Source organism: Phasianus colchicus, chromosome 1, assembly GCF_987193195.1.
Source record: "Phasianus colchicus chromosome 1, bPhaCol1.hap1.1, whole genome shotgun sequence".
Taxonomy (NCBI): domain Eukaryota; kingdom Metazoa; phylum Chordata; class Aves; order Galliformes; family Phasianidae; genus Phasianus; species Phasianus colchicus.
In genome coordinates this window covers 120,379,602-120,401,496 of record NC_143436.1, presented here as the reverse complement: position 1 = coordinate 120,401,496, position 21,895 = coordinate 120,379,602, and the positions used below count along the sequence as shown (strand labels likewise).

The following is a 21,895-nucleotide window of genomic DNA, read 5'->3' as shown; positions in this document are numbered from 1 at the left end:
CAAGAATACATTTTATTTGGGACTCAAACAAGAGTTCAGGGTGGTGGTATGGATGTTGTTTCTGAATCAGTACTTTGAAAGGGCCCTTGACTGCAGCATTAGACTGGTATGAAATTCAAGGCTTTTTAAGGAGTTTTCCTGAATGATCAAGGCAACTGCAGATCAACAGTTTGCTGCATTAAGAATGTCATTCTGCTAAGATGCTGTTCAGTTCCTGTCAGGATTGCTTTGGCTGAAGATTTAAGGAAACTGAAATGGTAGGATCAGAAGAGGAAATATTTAGCTATCTCCTGTCAGACTTCTGCTTTTAGTCCATGACATCTGCCAAGAGAGGGTTTGGATAGGTCTGTATGGCTTGTTCTTTGGAAATGAATTATACCTTGCAATATCTTCATTTGGTTTGCTTAGTGGCCCTGTGAATCGGGTATCTAAATAACTGAAATTCTACATCCTCTGAATAACGTATTATTCCTCAGGGGGTTTTGTTTTTATTGTTGATTTGATTAAAAACTTGACCAGCGGAATACATCAGCCAGTGTTCTACTTTGTCAGTGTTTTAACAAATTCCCAGGAGTGCAGCTGTACCAGGGAGTATTTCAATCTGCTTGTGAAAATGGACCGATTGCAAAATTCTGTCTTTGTTCAGCATTGCAAAAGCATGAATGGATCAGAAAAACAGGGGGTTCTCCAAATAATGTTTTGTTCAACATTCAATATAATTTTCTTTTTCTTGAAAAAGTTGATTAGCTTTCTTGTTGGTATCTCATGTTTGTGCTTTATTTCTATGGATTATCAAATCTGACTCGTAAGCCAGAAAAATTTGGATGAGCACTGAAAGCAGCAGTGATGTAGCTGAAATAGACCAAATAATCTGAAGTTAACAATTGCCAGGACATGCATCTGCAAAGCATAAGAGTATAGAGGGTTTTTTTTGTTGTTGTTGTTGTTGTTGTTTTCTTTTTGCTTCAGTATGTGGAAGAAAGGATCTTGTTTGAAAGGAAGAGTATACTGTTTTTCAAAGGATCAGAATTGCTCTGAACATCACAGCTTCAGTGAACATCTGCTTTCAGTAGATGATTTGTTTTATTTTGTTTGTGGCGTATCTTAAAGCAAAGAAGATATTTATTTACTCATTTACTCATTTGAGATTCTATTTGCATTTACTTGGGTAATTTTTTATAAATGAAGAAATTGTGAAATATAAATGCTGTAGGATATAGATTGCATAAGCTTTTGTGAAATAGTATGAATAAATACAGTATTTCTTCACTACTTTTAAAAAACAAATAAAACATCAAAATAATAGTCTTAGAATATCTGAACTTTTTTTTTTTTCCATTCACATCAATATGTTTTTCGGAATTTGGAAGTTGGCTGAATTATGCTCTCAGATTTGGCTTCTATACTTTAACTTAATTGATCATGTTGAAGTGTCTTGTGAAATTTCTGTTTCTAGTATGAATTTTAAGAAATCTGCTTCACTGTGATTTTTGGCTAGTTAAGAACTTGAAACATCATGCACGTGTTCCCATGTTGCCGTCGTTTCATTCAAAAGAGTAGGCGAACCCATTAAACTTTCAAGTGTGATTTTAGAAATTAAGTTGAAGACCTTATCCAACAGTAGGGTAACTGTAGACCAGCAAGTCTGATTGTAGTTTGAATCAGAAATATTTAAAGCCTGTGTCTGCCATTCATCTTTATCTAATGTACTGGAAGCATAACAATTTCCCATGCATGCAGTGATTCTGAGGCTGGAACCCAGCTGTACTTCTGTTCAAAAAGCCAAATACTCATTACAACACTCAGTGCTGGCCTAGAGTGAAGCTCAAATGCATAAACTTAATTTCTGTCAAAGTAGGATAACGGTGCTTTCCAGGCACACAGCAGCTGAAGTGATCCAGCAGCTAATGAACGTTTGGTCCATATACTAAGTTTTCTGTCCAAAATTGATTCTTGTGCCCCTGAAATACACATAACATGAGTAGTTGTCTGCACTCATTATTTGATCCTGTAGACTCACTCCTTTTACATTACCCTATTTGCTAATGGAGCCATGAACATACAAATCAGGCTGGTGATGCTTTGCTGTAGTAGGTGGCTCAAGGTACTGAGGGCGGCATCTGAGGCTTCCCAGATGGCATTAATATGATTAAGGTAACATCTATCAGCACAGCATAACTTTGCTGCTTTTTTTTTTTTTTTTTTTTTTTTTTAATTAAATGAAAATCAGGCTATTTTTCAGGAATGTATGATGTATTAGATATTTACATTTATTGTTACTTCCAGAAATATGCAAACTTTTTCAAGGTTGCTAATATGGCAACCTTTAATTATTAAATGTTTTTTCTTGTTATTTTTAACAGCTAGATCAAGCAAGCCTATCTCTCTCATCTCGAGAGGATTACCTAGAAAACACCACAGAAGCTAAATCTGTAAGTAGTACTAACTAAAACTCAAAATATCTATTTTTGTTATTGTAGATTTTGCTTTGTTGAGCTCCAGTCAACTGGGAAACAGTTATGGTTTGGTTGGATTTAGATTTTTCAAGATATTTCCTATTAGGAAAAAAACCTCAACCACAAGCACTACTGCTACAAACACTTGTAAAGTTTCTCAAATGAAGATTTTAATAAGAAACGGGGTCCCCCCATCCTTTACTTCCCCCTTAGAAGACACCTCTGGAAATCATCAGCCACCCGTCCAGTTTTGTAGTTTCAGCATGCAAACATGCTGAAGGTGTGAATGCTAGAAGACCATGTGCTTCAGGTACTCTCTATAGTCTGAGACTTGCAGAGCTGTGTCCTTATGAAGGACATCTAGGAGTCCAACAGTGATAGTTGCCTGGGGCACCCTGCATTCAAGGACAGCTGACAGAGTTCATTACCAGCTGCTACAGCTACCCTCACCTTAGTCTTCACCTGACCTGATGTCAGTGGGAGCCTCCACAATTACTGAGAGGTCCCAGAATTTCCTAGACCACAGGCAAAGAACCCAGAAGCTCAAGACTGTCTCAAGAAAGTGGAACCCAGATGCTGCTCTGTCAGTTAGCTGCTCTCCTGGCCAGATAACTATCATCAAATTAGCCTGAATTTATTTAATGAAGGGAACAAGAATTCCTCAACAGATCTCAGTGATTCATTTCCTCTTCTTCCCCATCTCTTTATTATTTCTCAGTACTCTGCCATAGCTTATTAAGAAGTATTCATGCTGCTTTTCTGTGGAAAAAAAAGATGAACTGTGAATGTTAAGCACATGTATTGATATTTGATAATACCAACATCTTTTTCACCTTTTGATGAAGGCCTGTGGGCAGTGTCCAGCACATACAGCCCAAAGTTCATGGAAAACAAGCACTTGGATTGTCATGGGGGCAAGTTACTGCTGTTGTTAAGATTGTTACAGCATTGCTTCCCTTTTAATTTCTCTGAGAAGCTAGTGAGATTTGAGCTACATCCACCTGAGCAGATGCCAGTATCCAAAGAACAGTATCTATTTAAAAATTAAAGATGGTAATATGCCAGGAAATGTTTTTGCTTTTGGGAGACTACAGACCAGCAGGAGGTGATAGGATCCCTTTCAGACTTCTGAAAGATAGTACTGGGGAAGAGATAGCACAGAAATCACTGCAATATAATGATTGATACATACAGTGTTTTCTGTTGACATTTGTGTATACGCACTAGGCTAAACATGTTGTTTTAGGATAGCTGGAAGGCATAGAGCACTTTAGTAGGTACTTGTGTGCTGTAGCAGAAATAGAGGAGGGATGTCCCTTTACCTCCCTATCTTCTCATCCACCAAGCTTGCATCTGTTTATCAGTACTTCTTCAGTTCTGTGCTCATTACTGTGTGAGGTTGCAAAAACATACACATTGTCTAATTCCATTGTAAGAGCTCTGTGTTCTCAGCCAAATCCAGAAACATCATTTGTACTTCCCAACATGCATATACTCTGTGAGTCACAGCAGATAGCTCTGTCTGTTGTCCACAGTATGTTTATGGCATTATTTCCCCTTGTCTCTTCAATGCAAGCGGACACTTGAGGTAAAGAAAGTATAACTCTGGTTGCAGGAGTATGAAAGTACAGTGTATTCATCTTCTTGCTGTCAGCTGGATATTTATTTCCTACTGCTACAGCTGTGTTGAAGTGGAAATCCTGTGATAATTTCCTTCTTTTTTTTTTTTCTTTTTTCCCAGTACCGAGATACCTTTTTGCAGTTCATGGTTGACACAGCAGTGCTTCTGGGTGCAAATGCTTCACGAGCTGAGTCTGATATGAAGTCAGTCCTAAAGCTGGAAGTTAAAATAGCTGAGGTTGGTAACTTTATGTGGAATTGTAAATCACTTTAAAAACCAAGGGCTATCCTGTTTCAGAATGGAAAGTCATTATATTAACAACCTTAGCAACAACCTTAGTTTCATGGAGGGAGGAGGAAAGGAGCAAATCTGATGGAAGAAAATGAAGAGTCTTCTTGCTTTAGTTAATTCTAAATTGAATATTTATTCTCAAGGGTGTTGGATGAAGAATTAAAAAAAAAAATAAAACAAATTAACAAAGCCATTAGCCAAACATAATCATAGAATCATTAAGGTTGAAGAACTGAAGGCCATCTACAACAGTAGTAATGCAGTGTTTCCGTCTCTCTGCTGAATGTAGAGACAAAATTTTATCAAAACTCTGCATGAAAGCAGATCTGTTCAGGAACAAGGATTGTTATATGATCCCTAGTAAGCACAATTAATTATATAATCATCATACTGTGTTTTGAAAACAGATAGTCTTGTTTGTTACTTGGGCTTTTACTGTATCCTGTGTTCCTGTGTACTCTTTTTAAGTGAACCTATATCTCAGAGAACGTCTGTGCTCGGGAAGAGAGACAGAAGGAATAAAAGAAAGATATGTATTTTTGATTTAGGGATGAGTGGCATGCTCCAAGAGATCTTATTGTGTACAAGGAAGATTTCAAGTAGATTTGAGTTGCTGGAGGAAGAGGAAAAGTTTAGAGAGGAAGAAAGCAAGCAAGTTCAAGAAGAGTTTATAGGTCTGCCATATGAAAGGAGAAGAAAATATTTTTTTGTCTGTATTGCTTGAGCAACAGTTAAACTGCAGACATTTACTGCAGAATTTTGTTTGGAGATCTTCCAGCTGTTTGGTTAGTCTTGTGTCAATCTCTGCCCTGTTTAAATTCGGCACCATAAAGCCTGTTGCACAGTATTTACCTTAGAGCTGGGCTGGCACTGGCATCAAGAATTCTTGTTTTTCTTGAACAGTGAGAAAATTTGTATTTTTATCTTGTAGTTGTTTAGTTTCTTTATTATGACCCAGACAGACACCTTGGAATCTGAAAATCCCTTGTCAATTATAAAAGGGCTTGCTTTATATTTAACATTTCTTTTGCTACATCCTTGGATTTTTACTCTGTGGAGGATCCTGAGGCCTGACTGTTCTGGTCACAGTCTGAGAGATTCGGTTGGTGAATGCTTTTGTTCATTTCTGGCCTATGTACTCAGTCTTCCTGCTATGGAAATCAAGATAGTTGGTTTAAAGGGATAAGAAACTGAGGTGTATCTGACTCTTCCTCCAGGTGTAGTCAGGCCAGAGAAGGGCACATGTTCAAATCCGGGAGACAAGATATGTTTCCAGCATATTTGCTCTCAGATTTGACATTTAAAACTGTATAGTTTGGAGCTGATAGGATGAATGATATTAATGATCTAGGTGTGCTTTTAGCTTCTATGGACCCACATTCGTTTCCTTGGTATAATCAGAGCTAAAATTGGTCTAAAGTGTTCAGAGAAGACATGCAGCACATCAAATTCCCCAGTAATGAGTAAAACTGGCAGTGAATCATATTCAATTTCTCTGCGTTAAATGCCATCTTCAGAAAGGCAAGCTAACGTCATGAATGCTTGAAAAATGGGTGGTTATGTACTTTTTCACTGGGTTTATGGTGGATAGTAATGAAGTAAGAGAAGATCCTTGGACGATGAGCCTTGTTTTCATCATCTTGTTTTTTTTCTTATTATTTCTTCTTTTTTTTCCCAGATCATGATTCCCTATGAAAATCGAACAAGTGAGGCGATGTACAATAAAATGAACATATCAGAGCTTAGTGCCATGATTCCACAGGTTGGTTGGGGAAATTATTCTTTTTATTTCTGACCTACATAATTAAATATGCCCTTAGCGTAGGGAGATAGCATGTTAAAGGAGTGTTATTAGGAATGTATGCACTCAATCACAATATATGTTCTTTTAAATTCAGTTATGACTTCATGAGGTTTGAAACTGTGGAAAGACAAGCTGCAGTAGTTTCTAAATTTTTAATAAGTAAAGCTTTAAAGCCACTATCTCAAACGTGTGATTTAATCAGTAAATTATCTCCCTTCGTAGAGTGCTTTAACCAGTCTTTTCTTTGTCATTTCAGTTTGACTGGCTGGGATACATCAAGAAGGTGATTGACACCAAGCTCTACCCTGAGCTCAAAGATATAGGTCCTTCAGAAAATGTGATTGTCCGTGTTCCCCAGTACTTCAAAGATTTATTCAGGATACTTGAAAATGAAAGGAAAAAGTAAGGCCCCAAATTTATGACTGAACATTAAATGCTGGGCTTGTCCTGGGATCTTTAGGTGTTTCTCAGAATCTAGGAACCAAATGCCAGTCAGCCTCACCTCTGTCCCTGGAAAGGTGATGGAACAGATTGTGCTGGATGCCATCTCCAGACAACTGGAAGAAAAGGAGGTTATCAGGAGTAGTCAGCACGGGTTCACCAGGGGGAGGTCGTGCTTGACCAACCTGGTAGCCTTCTATGATGTTGTCACTGGCTGGGTGGATGGGGGGAGAGCAGTGGATGTAGTCTACCTTGATTTCAGCAAGGCATTTGACACTGTCTCCCACGACATCCTTATAACGAAGCTGAGGAAGTGCGGGATAGATGAGTGGACAGTGAGGTGGGTTGAGAACTGGCTGACTGGCAGAGCACAGAGGGTTGTCATTGGCGGTGCAGAGTCTGGTTGGAGACCTGTAACCAGCGGTGTTCCCCAGGGGTCGGTGCTGGGACCGGTCCTGTTCAACATCTTCATCAATGACCTTGATGAGGGGGTAGTGGCCACCCTCAGCAAGTTTGCTGATGATACGAAGTTGGGAGGATTGGCTGACACGCCCGAAGGCTGTGCTGCCATTCAGCGAGACCTGGACAGGCTGGAGAGCTGGGCAGTAAGGAACCAGATGAAGTTTAACAAAAGCAAGTGTAGAGTCTTGCACCTAGGGAGGAATAATTCCATGCACCGGTACAGGTTGGGGGATGACCTGCTGGAGAGGAGCTCTGTGGAGAGGGACCTGGGTGTCCTGGTGGACGACAGGTTGGCCATGAGCCAGCAGTGTGCCCTTGTGGCCAAAAAGGCCAATGGCATTCTGGGGTGCATTAAAAGGAGCGTGGCCAGCAGGTCGAGGGAGGTGATCCTCCCCCTCTACTCTGCCCTGGTAAGGCCTCATCTGGAGTACTGTGTCCAGTTCTGGGCTCCCCAGTACAAAAAAGACAGGGATCTCTTGGAAAGAGTCCAGCGGAGAGCCACAAAGATGGTGAAGGGCCTGGAGCATCTCCCCTATGAGGAAAGGCTAAGTGAGCTGGGTCTGTTTAGCCTTGAGAAGAGAAGACTGAGAGGGGACCTGATCCAGGTCTATAAATATCTAAGGTGTGGGGGGCAAAGTGGCGAGGCCAGACTCTTTTCAGCAGTGTGCGGAGACAGGACAAGGGGAAATGGCCAGAAGCTGGAGCATAGGAAGTTCCGCACCAATGTGCGCAAGAACTTCTTTACGGTGAGGGTGACGGAGCACTGGAACAGGCTGCCCAGGGAGGTTGTGGAGTCTCCTTCTCTGGAGATATTCAAGACCCGCCTGGACGCCTACCTGTGCGACCTGGTGTAGGGATCCTGCTTTGGCAGGGGGGTTGGACTCGATGATCTCTGGAGGTCCCTTCCAACCCCTACGATTCTGTGATTCTGTGATTCTGTGAAATCTCTGGGCAAAAGGTCTCCTCATTTTTGTCTGAAAGAAGATAGGTGTATTCCCTTGTGGGCAGCAGGAGAATTTAGTTTCAGGCACCTTTATTAGCTCAAAATGGTTTTATTGCCTTTTGCAGATCCATTCAGCCTCTCTTGCCTTGTATAGGGTTTTACATCTTGTGAAATCATTTACATCTCTAGAAAAATGCAGGCAGCTCACATTAAATGCAATAGATGTGCTCTGCACAGGGAAGCAAGACAGCCTCAGGCAGTGTGATGGAAAAAGGGTTTATGAAGATGATATTCTATTTGAAAGCATCTTTGTTGATGACATATGAGCCGTTTCTGTAATAATTTACTCTCCGCTCAGGTGTGTTGCTGAACCTTTAAAAAACATTTTCAAACTGTTGTCTCTAAAAATCATTCCTTGTTGATAGTAGAGTATGGCCACAACTAAGGTTATATTTCAGAACAGAATAATTCAGAATGTTCTTATGTTGTTGATCTTTGCCTTCAATGACAGTACTTATGTCAATTCATAGTATTTATAAAAATGAGAAGCAGATCAAACAACGAGAAACATAAACATGACCATTTGTTCTGCCTACAGATTGTCAAATAACTTGCTTTCCAAAATTCAGACAAATATTGTTAGCGTATCACAAATTTTAGTTTGCTGAAGAAAGTCTTCTACATTGTTTTGGTTTTCCAGGCTTTCTAGCTCATAAATTTAGTTATGTCAGTAGGGATAAGTGGTGATTTAGAGGATGCATGTGTACCAATAAACAGAGAGACAGTTACTCTTTGTGTGCAAATACTATTCCATACAAATCTATTCTGCAACTACACAGTAAATACCTGAGAGTATTCACAATGATGTCATAACATTTCCACGTGGGATAAAGTCTAAAAATATAACAGGGCTATTTTCTTATGGGTAATCTCATTTTTCATTCTCCATATGGTATTTGAAAGGTTAAAATAATCCGAATAATATGAACTTGGCTTGTTTTATTAAATATTGTCGTGGATCAAATTTCTAGTAACAAAGGTTATTTTTCCCTGCCCCCTCCAGGCCCCCAGTTACCAGTTTGTTGATGGTGCTGGTGCTATAGTTGAAAGCAATAAATAAGATATAGTGAGATGCATCCTCATAATGGAGATGTTTACAGCTGCTGTAGGAAGTAGCCTTACTCTTCTCATGGATGTCAGAATCAATAACTGCTTTACCTTGCCTCATCTTACTGCATATTTGCAGTGTATAAATTGGAACAATTTATACAGTACTCCTCAATTCCTGTGTTATAAAGAGGAACTTTCTTTAGAGAAGGATGGGGGCACTAGATCTCCTTTCTGGTCTTGTGTTTCTTCTGAAAAGTTGGAGAGTTAAGTTACAGTAATTTAACTGGAACTTTTGCCTCTAGCAAGAGACTGAAGATTTTTCAGTATTTTAATCTGATTCTTCACTCAATTATGAATACAGTTTCCAAACAGATTCCAAAAATTGTGAAAAAGATCTTTTTTTTATTAAAATGCCAATTAGTGTGTCTATCTATCTCATATTAAATCTATCCTCTTTAATTGCCACCATGTCTATTCATTAAAATATATTACAAACTCACCAAATTTTACTTAAGCAACCTACTTTACTTCCAGACAGGGTTGAGCCTTCCTCAGCAGATATCCATGAATGCTGGTATAATTTTAACTGCCCCAGCAAACAAGCTCTCTACCACTTCCTTTGGGAGTGTGTATCACAGCAATGGTCATATTGGTTCAGAAATGGTCAGCCTACACTTCTTTCTGTAACAGTTGTTTTGAAGTTAAAATAGGGAACTGTGTACTGTAATTTTCCCAAAGGTTACAACAACAAAAGCTCTGGTCTCATCGGAAGCACAAAGATCTGCATTTTATTTTTGTGTTGGTTTTCACTCCATGTGAAGAGGCTAACATCTCTGAGCCTCGTGTTATTTGGATGAAAATAACCCTCGAATAGGCACTGAAGGCATTTCTTAATCAAAAAGCGTCATTTTTTAACCTGAATGAATATAATTGATTTTAAGTTCACATAGCTGACTGAAAAGATAAAAATTGTTCTTGAAATAAGTAAACAGACCTTAATAAAAATGAAATGCTTACCCCTCCTACCAGAAACAAAAACATCAGAACCCACAAACAACAAAACCTTTGCCTATGATCATATCCCCCCAGTCCTGAAGATGTAAATCCTCTTGGGCTCTGAAGTGAAACCTTCCTGTTTTATGCATTGTATGCACCAGTGGATGCAAGTGTGATTACAATTAGGAATTTTTATCATCTCATCAGAGAGCTAGGTTTTAGGATGTGTCAGCTTTTCTTTTCCTCTCAAATTAAAACAAAGCTCAATTAATTGTGGGCTATTTCCTGGGACAGACATTCCCCTTCATCATTTATGCCTTCTACTAAATACAAAAGTTTTTTAATTCTCATGGATATTAATGTTGTTGAATAAGTCACCTTTTCAAGACTCATTCTTTACAAATTTCAGTCTTTCATTCACTCTCAATTTGACAGAGGTTTCTCAATTTGAATGTAAGGGCAAACACCTCCAGATGAGAACAAGAAGTACACAGAAGAAGGAATTGACTTTTTGTAGCAATTAAGTATTGAATTGTAACGTATAATTGGTTTATGGTAGCTGTCTACCTAGCTGAATTTTTTTACTAAAGAATCTGATGGAAATTGTCTCTTTAAACCTTTCAATATATATACTCAAATATATGTATACACAATATATACACTCAAGTTTAATATATGTACTTACGTAAATACTGATTTAAATCTACAGAATTGCATTCTAATAGAGTGAGGGATTGAGTAGGTGCTGTGGGAGCAAGGGTGCTGCTGAAATGCATGAGGCAGGTACTAAGAGGCTGGTGGAATTCAGGTAACTTACAAAAGAAATGAGAGCTGTATTCTTTGAGGGTGTGTTTCTTGCTATTAACTGAGGAAACTCTACATCATAAAAAATGTGATAATGGGAAAATCTGTGCTTTCTGGTATAGTTGAATAGGTTGAAATACATTTTTAATGACCCTAAGTATTTTGTCAAAATGATTTAATCATCCATTTTGAGCTAATTGTTTTGTCTGTTGTAATGTATACTATGCTATGAAGGTATATTACTTGTGCTGGAAGTTTGAAAAGCTTTTTTCAGATATATTTTATGATTATCGTGAGGATTTACATGTACTGTATGATGCATTTCTATAATGAAAAAGGAATTATTGTTTCTATCAGGAAGAAGGGTTAAGTGGCACAAGCACACAACTGCTCCTGATGTGGTGTCCCACTTAGTGTCTGCACATGGTCAGAGGTACTAGGTTATGATGTGCTCAGTCATTAATAGACAATATGTTGCTTTAAGTTGCTGACCTCACCTCATTGTCATCTTCCCAGCTGAGGGACAAAGAGCTTAAGCTTGCAGCAACAATCTTTCTTGAGCTGCAGGTGCTAGGCAGGAGCTTAGAGGCAAAACTTGAGCTCTGGCTCTGGTGATGCTGGTGTGAAGAGAACACCCTCAAAAATTTTTCTTACAGCCTGTTTTGATTTGGATGAGAAAACAGTATGTGAAGCATCTATCAATGAAACTAATGGAGTGGCACTGCAGGAACACCTGGCAGCTCCATCTCTATGGCAGCTAGAGGCTGAAGAAACTAGAGTTTTAGTGAAGAGCGAGCTGTTCTGATAGCCCATCAAAGCATCTTATAGTGGAAAGGAAATACTTAGGTCAGTACTAGACTTGTTTTGAGACTGCTTGAAGTTGAATTGCCTATTTACAGTGCAATTTTATCTCATATAACCACCGCTCATCATGGAGGTGGCTGAGTCTAGGCTGGACAAATACTTGGTTAAGCACTCTGGGCAAGTGCTTGAAGTTTTAGAAAAAGGAGCAAAGATGCCAGGTCTCCTGGGATGCTTGAACAAGTTCTTCCAGGATTTCTCAGTTCTTTAGAGATTTATCTTTTTGGTGTGTCAGTTATCAATCTGCAAAATATGAGTTATAGTAATTTAATAACTGTAGGTAGTAAAAATTTTCTAAAGCTTAGTTAACTTCTAAGGAAAGACAATATGAAATAGTGACAGTCTCTAGTACATATGGGGTTGATCGTTATCTGTTGCTTTATGGTTATGATTTATCTTCCCTACTAATGAGGAGAGAGAACATTTGTTTTGATATACAAAACAAACAAACAAAAAAACCCCAGTTATTTTCTCATTATGGTACTATTCTTGCTACTTCCATGGAAAACAAAAACTGCCCTTGAAAAAAATATTACCTACAGGTGGCATGCTAAATGCTGAACTTGATGCAATATCCTCTAAAAGATGGTTATCACTGTGCAATTATATTCCAACCAGCTTCAATCTAGCAGACTAATCTGTGAAGTAGAGGTTTATCAATTTGATCATCACTCATTAATTTTCAAAATGAATTTTCAACCATTCAGTTTGAATATTTGTGGAGATACTTCCGTGAGTGCTTTGCTTTGTTACATCATATGCATTTAGAGGACTGACAAAGACATGTCTGATTTAACAGGACTCTTGCCAACTATCTGGTGTGGAGGATGGTTTATTCAAGGTTATTTAACCTCAGTAGACGTTTTCAGTATCGGTGGCTGGAATTTTCTCGGGTAAGTTGAAGTTTTTAATAGCATTTACAGTTTAATTAGTGTTGTCCCTATCTGTTTCCCTTATAGCTGCTGTTTTCTATTATTTATATCTTTGCAGAAGATGGTTTTTCCATTCTGGGCAAATTTATTAATTAAGCTTTTTGTAGTAGTATTCATTTAAAATAGTAAAATCATATATATTGTGTGTGACACAAAGGAGAACTGTCCTTTGAACTATGTGAGGGAAGTTTTGAGACCTTAAAAAGCTTAGGCTTTTTATGCTGTAGCCCAAAAGCTGGAAAGTTATTGAGTTTTGTGCTGGGGCTGTGACCTGCAAAAGGTCAAACATGCTTGGTCAAAGTCTGAGCTTTTGAAAAAATGAGCTCTTTACACATGCATGAAAACAGCTCTGATAAAACAAAACTTGAAGATTTCATCTTTTCTCAGGCTGCTCCAAACCATTCTTATCCTGTAATGCCAGCTTTATATGAGCTCTAGCGTATATGTACATCAGCTGTTTTCACAGAAAATCTGATCAGGTACCTTCCAGCTCAGGGCTGTAGAAACCCCAAAAGACATGCATTAGTTGCTGCCATAATCTATGAGAGTAGAGTTAATTATCTATTAATTAATATGAGTATTTATGTAAAGCACATATTTGATTAAGTGGCTCCTGAGTGGAAAACCAACCTGATGATACTGTGGGCAGTGCAAGGGCTCTTTAAGCAAACAGAAGATGAATCTGTAACAGAGATTTGTTCTATCTTCTTGTTGTTTTCCTGCCATGTTTGGATGGTAATATTTTTTTGTTTGTTATAAGAAAATAAGCTGCTTGGTTGTATCATGATGACAAGATATGTTGTGGCACTGAGGGTTATGGGCATGGTGGTGATGGGTTTCTGGTTGGACTAGATGATCTTGGTGGTGTTTTCCAAACTTAATGACTATGATTCAGTGAACAGGAGGCTGTCACAATGCTGTCAGTGGTGTGGTGCAGGAGGTGTGGGTGCTATGTCCTCCTTGGTGAGGCACACAGGTGGTAATTGAAACTATCAATAGTGTCCTTCCTGACTGTATTGGAAGAGTTATGAGCTGATAAATATCTAAAAATAAATTCTAATACCTTGATGGAAACTATGTGAAAAAGACCATCTCCTATGCTCCTGAATCTGCATTGCTAAAGATGCCATTTTCTTTATGCAAAATGTGCAAAACTGGCTGTCAAAACCACAGTGATGAGTTTCTGAGTATGTCCCCTTGTGGAATATTTCCTGCTAGCCAGATAAAATAGATTGCTGGCCATCAACAAGCCTGCAGCATATGATTGAATTATACTATGGCCAGGGAAATTCCTGGAAGGAAAAAGTATCTTTCAGTTCCTGTGCTTTTAGATACACTAACTAGGTGCTGTCTTTTCGCTGGGTACATCCTCCAGAAGCTTAGGGAGAAATCTAGCTCAAGTTGTTTCAAAGCTCATTAAAATATTGTCGTCAAGGATTCACATGAGTGGTTGTGAAAACTGAAGGGCAGCTCAGTAAGGGCAGTGAGTCAGCAGCTCGTTCCTATATCTGCCTTTGGGATCTGGAGAAAGATAGTTAAGTGCAGCAAATAGCGAGGGGTAATAGTTAATAGCTGTGGTTAAGTGTTGTGAACAGCTCAGGGAAACAGATTTCACAGGTCAGCAGAAATGACATGAGAAATGGAGTTCAAGGCAAAGCGGTTGCTGAGCAGATTGTTCCAGTCAGAGGCTGGAAGACTTGAGATACACAGTTCCTTTGAGATCATAAAAATGGACTCACTAACCTCCTGGTAAGTGAAGAAAACATTGAGTAATCAGACAACAATATGACTGTGAGAAGAATCACTGATCTCTAAAACAGAGGATACATTTTATTCGTTCACTCATTTCTCATCAGCCTCACCCATCCTAAGTAGCATTTTTTTCACTGGGTTCTAATTTTCTGTTGGTGGCTTTTACATCTTATGTGCAGAAATCTTGGCACTGAGACACATATCTGGATGGTATTTTGCAAAGAAGTGATGAAACTTTGAAAAACTTCAGGTTGAAAAACAGGACAAACCTGCTGACTCTGGAGAAAGTGTTTGATTACCAGATCAGCACCATCAGCAGCTCCTCTCCACTATTTGAGTTCTAGCAAATGTGCGATGGCTCCTGGGGAAGAGCTCCGTTAATTCTCTTGTGGAGCTCTGAATTGCCTGGAAAGGCTTGAAACCTGCTATTTATAGTCGCTGTTACTACCTGGAGTACTGCATTGTAGAGTGAGACATTAATATTTGGAGGACAATTTTGAGAGAGCTCAAGTTGGCTCTGCTTGTAACATAAATATCAATATACCAGCTGTGAGATATTATCTATTCCTCTCAGCTCTAGTTTTATTTGTCTCAGAGCCTGTACCGCCTTTCTGTCCTCCTCACAGTCAAACCTCCCTCAAAATAATAATGATTATTATGTTGTAATAACGTGTCACACGCTGAAAGCCAGCTCTGTCTCTTGACTTTCTGTGGTTGTTGTGTAGACAGAGCTTTTGGAAGAAATTTCAGGCTCTGATAATTAATGCTGTGACTCCCCTTGTTACTCTGCATCAGGAGAAAGATTCATTGTGGTTTTGCATGGACACTGGAGAGAAATTTTCCTTTCCTTTTTTTCTTTTTTAATAAAGTGAGGTGTTATACATGAAGATTGAAGGATTTGGAAAAGAAGTTTATTTTCTAATTTGGCTCTGTTTAGGAAACGATTACCTTATTATGCATCAGTTTACCCAATGTGGTTTTCTTATAGAAGTGTTCTTTCTGTCATTGAAAATCTATTAGCACATGCAGTATTAATAAAAAGCATTTGAAAATGCAGTTCACTGGTGTATTTAAGTATGAGTCATTGATTAGGCTTAATTACAGCCAATATGATGGAGAAAATCAATCTTTCAACTACCAAAATAGCTGACCTTCAATAGCTGAGAGTTAAGATAGTCTGTAATTTTCCAAGCAAATCCAAGCTCTTTAGTTTTGCTAGAAATCTTATCTTGGAGGAGACTAAGAGGAGACCAAGGAAAAAGAAAGGCCCAGTAAACACTAGGGCAGTGCTTGGAGGCCTATGCAATCTGTGAGAGGCCAAAATGTTATCCTGTCTGACCTGGTCTGGTGTTGACCCCACCATTATGCAACCAGCAGGTGGCAGCTACTGAGCTGGGATTTTGCTTGTGCTCTGCAGAACAAGACAAGTAAATTCCTGAAGTGGAAAGGGAACTCTGAACTTGAAAAAAGAAAAATCAAGAAAGTTCCTGAATCAGCACTGCGTTTTTGCTTACATGGAAACATTTTGCATTTTGTGTTGAATAGGTATTTTGTTTTTAATGAACTCCTTTGTCCAGAGAATGTCTTGATATCAGGTAAATGCCAACAGTAACAGTGTTCAGAAATGGAGAACAAAGGAGCAACGTGCTTAAGCTTCATTTTGCCTTGCTCATTTGTGCATTGGCAGTTCTTGTCTATTTCTCTTTTGAAGCTCATGATGCAGTAGGATCATCAGAGTATGGAAGTCTCTATTTAACTACTATTCTATTAATAAAATACACAAGCTGATCTAACAACACTTTGTTACTGTAACTTGGAGGGGGATTTTGGGGGACAAACATGTATTCCATGTTCTTGTTGACCCAGACCTGTTTTCTCTTAGAAATGTTCTTTTGGGGAATTTGTTTCACACAGGATGTGGTATGAGTAAGTAGAAAGGTAAACAGCAGCAAGGTCTGGACATGTGTCCGCTGGTGTTAGACAGCTTTAGGTAGCCCAGATAAGTGGGGAATCCTCCAGTGCCTTGAAGTAGAAGCTGTTTCATAAGGACTGACCTGCACAGTCTTCTTAGACTTCTCACCTAACCAAAGAAGAGACTAACTTTTTCAGTAGATATCTCAGAGCAGGCCATTTTCTAAAGGAATGTGCCTATCCACTGAACACAAAACTACCAGAATTAGCCTAAAGTTAACAATTGGGAATGCCTTCCCATAAAAAATCCTCTCAGCTTAGTCTCTCTAAGTTGTTACCATTATACTCAGTTTTAAACTTTACAGCTATTTAACTATTTAGTGGGGTTGAAAAGATTTTTCTATAAAGTTTCTATATTCTCATAAAAATGAAAATATCTGTAAAACATCATTGCTCTGGGTTGTTTTTTGTTGTTGTTGTTGTTGCTGTTTGTTTGTTACTATTTGATATGCATAATTTAACTTGACAAGCATAAAAATATAGATGCAGGTTTATATGATTTTATGACTTACTGCATTCACTTCCAACAGGTGATCCATGGAACAACATCTTTACTGCCTCAGTGGGACAAATGTGTGGACTTAGTTGAAAGTGCACTCCCTTACGTTGTGGGTAAGATGTTTGTGAAAGCCCATTTTCAAGAAGACAAGAAAGAGATGGTGAGTCCTCTTAGAAACTTGTAATTAATGGCTTCCTTATCCTCTCAAAGTTAAAGAAGAGATGTACTACTAGTGACAAAATTCTTAAAGATGCTTCAGTTAATTAAGAAAAAAAGCAAGGAGAGCACAGAACAAATACAAAGAAATGTCATGTTTCTGTCCATCCAAGCCCTGCCCAATCTTTTCACATGAGGTCCTTCAGATAAATATGTAGACAGATAAAAGCCAGTCTAAAACTCCATTAGTATGTGTGCATGATGGCAGACTGTGCAGAAGCAGAGGGGGAAGCACTGATGAGGAATTGTTCAGTTTAAGGTAGTTTAGTAAAGTTCTTATCGACCAGTTAATGACTGGTCATATATGCTCTGCTTTAGGGCCAGCTTTTTAAGGCTGGTTGTGCTATAAATATACTCTAACTGAGAAAACTCAACTAATGTTTTTATTCAGTGATGAAGGAAAGTATTCTTTCACATTGTTAAGTACAGAGAATAGCTTTTAGCTGGACATTCATCCTCACTGTAAAACTTCAAACATAGCTACATTATTACCTCCCTTAATAACGTATTCAAATGATTAACTACTCTTTATGATCATTTATGACTTATTTTCAGATTATAATTTTCTCATTGAGTTTCCCAGTATCTGCTTTTCCAGCTATTGATTTTCCAACAGTAATCAGTTTGAAATCAACTGCTTCAGCTAATGAACTTAGTTTCTACCACAGGAGAGCTGCATTTAAGAAACATATGACCATCATGCATTGGGTGCAGCAGCTCTGTGATTGTCCTGCAGAACCCTGGCTCAGTAGCTTGAGTTTGACTGCTTGACTTTTAGTTTGACTGTTTTCTTATGGAAGGACTACATTTTAGACAGACCAATGTTTGGCTTGTCTAATATTTGAAATGTATCCATCTCTAAATTTCTTTTGCTGCTTGCCTCCAGCTGGAGTTTCCTCCATGAGATCCAGTTTCATGATTCTTTATCAAGTTTTTAATGTGCTATTTGGCAGTTTAGTGGCAAAAATATTTCTGGGGTATTAGACAGTGTGACCTCTGTGGAAATGGACTGTAAGGAATATATGCTTTATTGAGGATGAACTGTTATTTTGTGTTTGTATATGTGAAGGAAAATGATGAAAACCTGGCAGAAATAGAGAATGGTTATCTGATGAAATATGACCTAATTAAAATATTTCTTAGTATGCAAATTCCTTTCAGGCCAAGAATTTGAAAAATTATCAAGTTTAAATTCACAGTAGCATCCATAGCAAGATATGCATATAACTTTTATCGTATAAACCACAAAATTCAGACTAATAGCAAGCTGTCCATGGAGAAAAAATTAGATGCAGGTGAAATGTGCTGCAGTCCTTTTAGAAATGTGCTCTTCAAGTTGATCATTTTTGTTGTTATTATTTTCATTTCGCTAGTTTTCATTTCTCTTTCTTAAGCACCAAGAAAACCCTTGAGAGAAGCGCTCTTATTTGTATGGGTTTTATTATTATTTTTTTTCTGTCTTGGATCAAAAGCAAATCCTGAGTTATGGACAATACAGATTTTTCCCCTATGTTTTGTGACTGATATTTCATACTTTAGAAATTTCCCTCTTCCTTTATCAGAAAAGACATTATTTGTGTCTAAATATAGCACTGTTTCTAACCCAGAGTGCCTGCAGTGTTTCTTACAGCTATGCCTGAGCAGTTTCAGTAATAGCTTTGATAGCAGGAATAGGTTTCTCCTCCTGCCCCCCACAGCTACAGCTGGTACATAAAGCCTAACTATACACCAGGGCCCAGCTGTAGCGCTTGAGTTTGAACTCATAACCTCCAAATACAGGGAGTTCACCTCATTAGTGCTCTAAGTTAATTGAGTCAGTGCTCTGCCATCAATACCTTTAAGTTACCCTATTCCCTGAGATGCTGTTTTCTGTGAATGTTGACTGTTTAGTCATATTTAATGCTAGAACTGTTCCAGTTGTCCTGTACTGTTGCTAAAAAAAAAAATAAAAAAAAAAAAAAATAAAAAAAAAAAAGTTTTTTGAAAAGAGTAGAAAAAATGAATAATTAAAGGAGCATTGCTAGGCTTTGTCTGGCTCCACTGCAAATACAGATTAGTTCCAAATTAAAATACACATCTGATACATCAGTGACAATTCTGCTGAAGATAACATTACTTTCTGGGATTTAGCCCCCACCTAAATGACTTCTCAAAGCTATCAGATCTATGGAATAAACTTATATAAAACTTTGGTATATGAGGTCTTCATTCTTTTTAAATGTAACGTAACTGATAACACAGCAATCCAGAAAATCTTCATACAGTGGTTGTCTGTCATGGTTTGTGCTATCTGGGCTGACCCGTGGTGAAGCCCTCTGGCAACGGCTGGATCCTCCAAAATACCTCACTCTTACAGTGTTTTCAGGGTTATCTATGTTAAGGTTCCTCTGCTGATACAAATAGAAGCAGGTTATAGCCTATACTTTTCTGGTCTGCGTTGCCAAATAGATGCACAGGCGTGAGTACAGTTCTGCTCTTTAGACCAAAGCAACACATCCCTTAGCTGTCAGACTCTTTGTTCTTTTCATTTCAGAGTTTTCTTGGCCTTTATGCTCACTGAACACTCCTATTATTTCACTTGCTTGTGACATGCTTATGTTTTCGTATAGTTGTCGAACTACCATTTGTACAGAAGCCATGAAGAAGCAGTAGAGCTACAATGATCATGACTTCTTCCAGGTTTGCACAGATGCAGGCTGTCCCTGGATGTTCAAGATTAGAGAAGCCATGGCCTCTTTCCCTGCAGTAAGCAAGGCTTACTGGCTAAATATTTGAATGCTGCTTTGTGTTTGAATCATGATACTCTCAGCCCAAATTCAGATCTTTGGCAGTATTAGTAAGGAATATCTCAGTGTGACATAAACTAAGCAAGGCTACAGATGCTCTCTCTACAGAAAAGGCTCTATCTGTGCAAACACTTTGCAGCTGGCTCTTTCCTGCAGGGACTAATGATCTAGGACCAAAGAGACAGAAATCTTCACAAATCACTGCAATTCTCCCAATGTTTTTTTGTTGTTGTTGTTTGTTTTTTTAAGATTTTGAGGCAGGTTTTCTCACCGTTGTGACATGAAAGGATCAGCAGGCTGTGTAGTACTACTGAAGGGAATGAAAAGAAGAAACTTGCTTTGAGAAGAATTGTCTGAGGGCTGGAAAAAGAGAATAAATCCACCTTCAAGATCTATTAGTGGTGACTGTCTGATTTGGAACCATTCGTGGTCTTACTGAGTACTTCATGCACTGAAACTTATAATGATCCCACCATGGCAGTTTAATGAGGAGAGGTTTACTGTTTTCCAGATGGAAGAGCTGACTGAAGGAATTCGTTGGGCTTTTATTGACATGTTGGAGAAAGAAAACGACTGGATGGACTCTGAAACAAAAAGAAAGGCTCATGAGAAGGTAATAAATAAAAATGGAAGGTGGGTAAAGTCCTGTCAGAGTGAAGACTGTTCTTGAGGGAGAACAGAATGTTGTGGACCTTACCTGCCATTACCTTGTTCTTCCTGCCTTGCCTCCATCTGTCCCAGTCTGACTCTGGCTGATGTAGACTATGAGCTTGTTTCAGACTTCCTCTTCCTTACTGAGTTGTTTTGTTTGGAAATGGAGGCTTCAGCCAAGAAAGGAACATGGGAATTATCCACATTTCATACCTTCTCCTACATCATGGTGGAAGGCCTACCTTTAAAGCCACCTTCCAGGATTGTGACAACCATCCCAGCTGAACCCATCCTCACAGAGCTAGTTACAAAATGTTATGGTCAAGGCTGGTATTACCTGTGATGATTACTTTCAGGTGGTGTGTCAGTAAAACTCAGGAGGTAAAGGTGAAGGCTGAAAGCTCTCTTCCTGCTCTCCTTCCTTGTTATTGGTATGTGATAGAGGGAAACAGAACATGTTCTAAATGCAGAGCTCTGCCACAGGACAGCAGTCGGGAAAGGCATAAGGAAAGAAAAGTTGGAGGGAAATGTGTAGGACTGCCTCCTTATGTAGGAGGCAGCAGGATATCAGAGAATTAATAAATATCCTCTCTGAATACAGTGACATTCAAGTGCAGCTTTCCTACTCACTGTGCTGAAATTAAAATTGTGCTGTTTTGGGTTGAAAACAAATGCAGACTTCAAGGAATTTTTGTTGATTTTGTTGAAAAGGCTGTTCAGACACTTCATCAGTGGAAAGGTTTAAATTCCATACACAGCCCATTAACATTTTTTACAGCGGTGCCCTTCGCAGATGCACAAATGAAATACAGCTGCATAAATGGACCAATAAACTCTACAGAAAACAAAGAATTGTAAGATGCAGTTTATTTCTTCCTTACCTGATGGCATGTGGGCTGCAGTTATTTTTTCTTACTGGTTGCAATGCTTATTTGTTTACTAGAAAAAAAAAACCATAGAAACATAATGAACTTTAATTTAGATATTTGACAAATGTGATGCAGACTACAAGCAGGAAGATTTTCTATTACAAGTCAAATGTTGATTTTCTAGCAAGCAATCTGCTTAACCATTGTGTTAAAAATTTGCTGACTTCCTTCCAGTAGAGAAATCGTACAAGCATTGCTACAAACTAATAAACTCTCTAAAAAGCTCTCTCTTTTCTAGGTTAGGAAAGGATGTGTTCAGAAGTTAGGTTTGATCTTTTGTAGGTGGCGATGACACGTGTAGGAAGCTTACGGTACTTGCTCCCAATATAGGCATCTCAGTTAAGTTTCTGAAGTTAATGGGGTGAGTCTG

General features: G+C 38.5%; 1 protein-coding gene across 1 annotated transcript in view; it reads left to right on the top strand.

The window, feature by feature from the left end:
* The window catches only part of PHEX (phosphate regulating endopeptidase X-linked), a 95,778-nt gene that overhangs the window by 25,274 nt on the left and 48,609 nt on the right, over positions 1-21,895 (top strand). The window contains exons 6-12 of the mRNA XM_031599318.2: positions 2,364-2,432; positions 4,198-4,314; positions 6,047-6,130; positions 6,429-6,574; positions 12,589-12,682; positions 16,975-17,103; positions 20,457-20,558. Of these exons, the coding sequence (XP_031455178.1) occupies positions 2,364-2,432; positions 4,198-4,314; positions 6,047-6,130; positions 6,429-6,574; positions 12,589-12,682; positions 16,975-17,103; positions 20,457-20,558 (741 nt within the window). The remainder of the gene's footprint in view (positions 1-2,363; positions 2,433-4,197; positions 4,315-6,046; positions 6,131-6,428; positions 6,575-12,588; positions 12,683-16,974; positions 17,104-20,456; positions 20,559-21,895) is intronic.